This window comes from Phalaenopsis equestris, unplaced genomic scaffold, assembly GCF_001263595.1.
Source record: "Phalaenopsis equestris unplaced genomic scaffold, ASM126359v1 Scaffold000392, whole genome shotgun sequence".
In the NCBI taxonomy this organism is placed as follows: Eukaryota; Viridiplantae; Streptophyta; class Magnoliopsida; order Asparagales; family Orchidaceae; genus Phalaenopsis; species Phalaenopsis equestris.
Genome location: NW_018164834.1, coordinates 448,931 through 452,340, shown reverse-complemented (window position 1 = coordinate 452,340; position 3,410 = coordinate 448,931). Strand labels below are relative to the sequence as shown.

The 3,410-nt window shown below is 35.5% G+C and overlaps 1 protein-coding gene across 1 annotated transcript; it reads right to left on the bottom strand.

The window, feature by feature from the left end:
- Positions 1 to 2,823: 2,823 nt before the first annotated feature.
- LOC110026670 (kinesin-like protein KIN-5A) lies at positions 2,824 to 3,387 on the bottom strand. The gene is made up of 2 exons (XM_020727708.1): positions 2,966 to 3,387; positions 2,824 to 2,901 (listed from the first exon to the last, which is right to left on the bottom strand). The coding sequence occupies exons 1-2, from the start codon at positions 3,347 to 3,349 to the stop codon at positions 2,824 to 2,826; spliced, it is 462 nt and encodes a 153-aa protein (XP_020583367.1). The 5' UTR covers positions 3,350 to 3,387.
- Between the last annotated feature and the right edge of the window lie 23 nt (positions 3,388 to 3,410).

Below are 3,410 nucleotides of genomic sequence, written 5' to 3'. Positions count from 1 at the left end.
TTCTCGTTCTTTGGGAAGCCGACAACAAAATTTTGCCATTCTTCTTGGGATTCAAGCTAGCTGGGAAGGCAACCACAGAATCATAAGTTTTGAAACCCTACAAGAAGCAATGCCAGTAAAGAAAGTAGATGATTTAAAGAAGAAATTGGAGGAAGAAGTGGGGCAACTCAAATCTGAGATGGAAGAAAGGTTCTTCACCATAGAAAATAGTGTTTCTTCCATAAAGAGTCGAATGGAGGACAGATTCGAGAGTATAAAAGAAATGCAAGAAATGATGAAGAAGTTAATTGAGTTTCACACAAAACCGACTCTGCCCGCCACAGGGTTGAGAGATGATATCGGGAATGGACTTTAACAATAACAACCGAAAGGATTTGCACGACATGTGAGCAACATCACATCTTTGGGTGAATCGGGAGCTGTGGTATCAAGCAAAAAAACCGGAGCGGACTCAAGCTACAACACTTTGAAGAAATAATACGACATTCAGATGGCTTGGACAAATAAAAGCAAGTTGGATCAAAGTTGACAGAAATGGAAGAGGCACGTGAGATGGAGTTGACAGATATTCTGGTGATCGGTAAGCCACTGTATAAGTTATTTGAGGTTGTGATATTTTCTAAGATTGATTGGAAATCAGGCCACCAATCGATTTAGATGCGGCCAAAGGATGTGCACATGACTACATTTCAAACTTCTTTTGGTCACTGTGAATACCTGATTAAATGGAAAAGATTGTCAGATAACAACGTAAATGGGAAACCACCTGACTTGATCGCGCAACAGTTTTATTTTTTCTCACCTTGAGGACAATGTCTCTTTTGAGGGGGAGTATTGCTACAAGGGCGCCCAGCATAAGAGCAAATTTATTTTTTGTATGCCTAAGAGCAATTTAGTATTTTATTGTTATTATTGTTTAGGATAAATAGACTTATTATGTTTAGGATTTTTCTTATGCAAGAGATTGAGTTGTGATAGGACGCAATGAAGAAAAATGATTTATGTAGCCGACCCCACGTAATGGAATTAAGGCTTTGTTGTTGTTGTTGTTGTTGTGATGAGATTGAGTTGTGAGTCTTTGGTTTAGGTTTTGGGAGAGATTTTCTACCACTTAAATTGTAGGAATTGGGAGAGATCGCATATCTCTTGAATTATAGGTGCTTATCTTTGTATTTTCATCGAGTTATTTCAATTATTGAAATAAAAAATCTATTTTGCTGGAATTTCTGTGCAGAATCGTGTTGATTTTGACGTTGGATCGTATCAATGCTTCTTCTATTTTTTGTTGTGATGCTGCTCTAATGTTCTTAAAATTTAGACTGACTCAGATGCTTTTAGTTGTCTCTCTAAGATTGTTGTAAACATGCCTTTGCATTCTCTTTGTCTTCCTTTTAGCTCTTTACCTTAAATCTTTGAACCTTATCAAATTTGTATTTTACTTGCAGAGGATCAGGCTTGAGAGCTTAGGATTTGTGAATCCACCTATATTTTTGACTCACTAAATCATTCCCTTGAGTCACAATGGAGGCAACTTAGCCGCAATTCTCCTTTCTTGCTTTAGGTATTTTTCAAGGAAGATTTACTTACATACCACTCAATTCTTATGTATTAACATGTCTAACATCAAAAATTTAATTTTTACATGTCACTTGACCTAAGCATGAAAAGTTATATTCCACTTTTTAGTAGTGGCATTTTTTATGCAATATAAAAATTTTGGGCGTTCTAAATGTAAAAATCAAAGATTTGGTGTTAGATATGTAAATTCATAGGAATTGAGTGGCATGCATGTAATTGCCCGTTTTATTAATGGTTAAGACAAGATTATTTTAAACTTAAACTAATCGAGTGATTGTACAAGAGAGAAGATTTCAATTTCACAGACCTTTTCTGAGACGATCAATCTCACGGTATAAATCCTTCGTCATTACAGATTTCATAATTTTTTTATTAATCTGCAAAATTGCAATTGCATAACCGGGTCAAGCATGTGAACACACACAAAGAAGATAATTCACCAACACTGTAAATTAAAAAATTTCCATGACATAACAAACCTCTGGTTTATTCTTGATATTTCTTGCACGTTGAGCATATTCTAATGTGCTAAGTGTCTCTTCCAGACAGTGAATCGAAGGCGATATTGTCGCAATAATGCAAGCCTTAGTTTTTCCTCCCAAAGAATCCCTCAACAATCTTGTCAACTTGCTATCTCTGACGAACTCAAAAATAGAAATTAGAATCTGTTAAGTTGTAGATTTTATATTTGAAAGATTTACATAAATACATCTCAATTTCTTGTGTATTTACATATCTGATACTTTTATTTTTTACATTCATTGCCACCTTATGTATGCATGGAAATTTGCATTTCACTTTTTTAAAGTTTTAATGTTGTTATTTTTGATGTGCTGTGATATAAATGGAAAAAGGCAGAGTTAGGTGTGAGATACGTAAATACATAGGAATTGGCTGGTATGTATGAAAATGCCCCTTCATATTTTTGTCTTTCCTAATGTGTCCTTATAAAAAGGGAGGATTGTGCTAGAGTTATTAAATGTAATTCTCCACAATCATAGCCATTAATTGGGTGAATATGTATAAAATTCTACGTGTGTTCTGTTTCATTTGTTGAACTTCTTATGTTTTATATCCTCATTTGCTCTTGCTGATTGAATTAAATTTTGCAAATTTCTCAACAAATTTGAACAGAATGCATCAAGGCGGACAAATACTTTCACATATTTTCACTTTTACCTGTAGGGAATATGGCTGGATTCCTCAACAAGCGCATTGATAACACGCCCAAGTGTGAGCAAGCTTTTATTTATCCCTCCAGCTTCCCTTGATCTGCCCTGCATAGCATAACCCCAAGGTACATTTCTCAGTTTCTGCCACACCCTGAAACTCATAAAAATCACATATTTTTTCCTGAAAAACACACAAATTTACAGTTTTCACGCACCTCTACAGAACCTGATCTCAAAACATTCACTGAACCAGCTAAATCCACAAGATTGAGCTTTCCAGTTTTGATCACTTCTTCTCCCTCTCGAGTAAACTCTTTTATATGAACTGTGATTGAAAATATGGAGTGAGAACGATTGCTTTGCTGGTTTAGTAGAGTTTCAATGGCGTTCCGTCTTGCACTAGCTCTATCCATTATCTTGTATATTTCATCAGCAGAACGAACTAACTTCTCTTCCATTCCTCTAACAATAATGCTTCCTTTTCCATCTTCCACGAGAGCTATCGGTTTCTTCAACTTATAATTTGTGAATTCCCACTCATCTGGAGCCAGAAGATCTATTATTTCCTCATTATGAATCTCCAGAAAAGAAACTTTCATGGCGTATTCTGTGAACTGTGCTTCCAGTTCTTCAAAAATTTGCTGAACTGACCTTGGGATT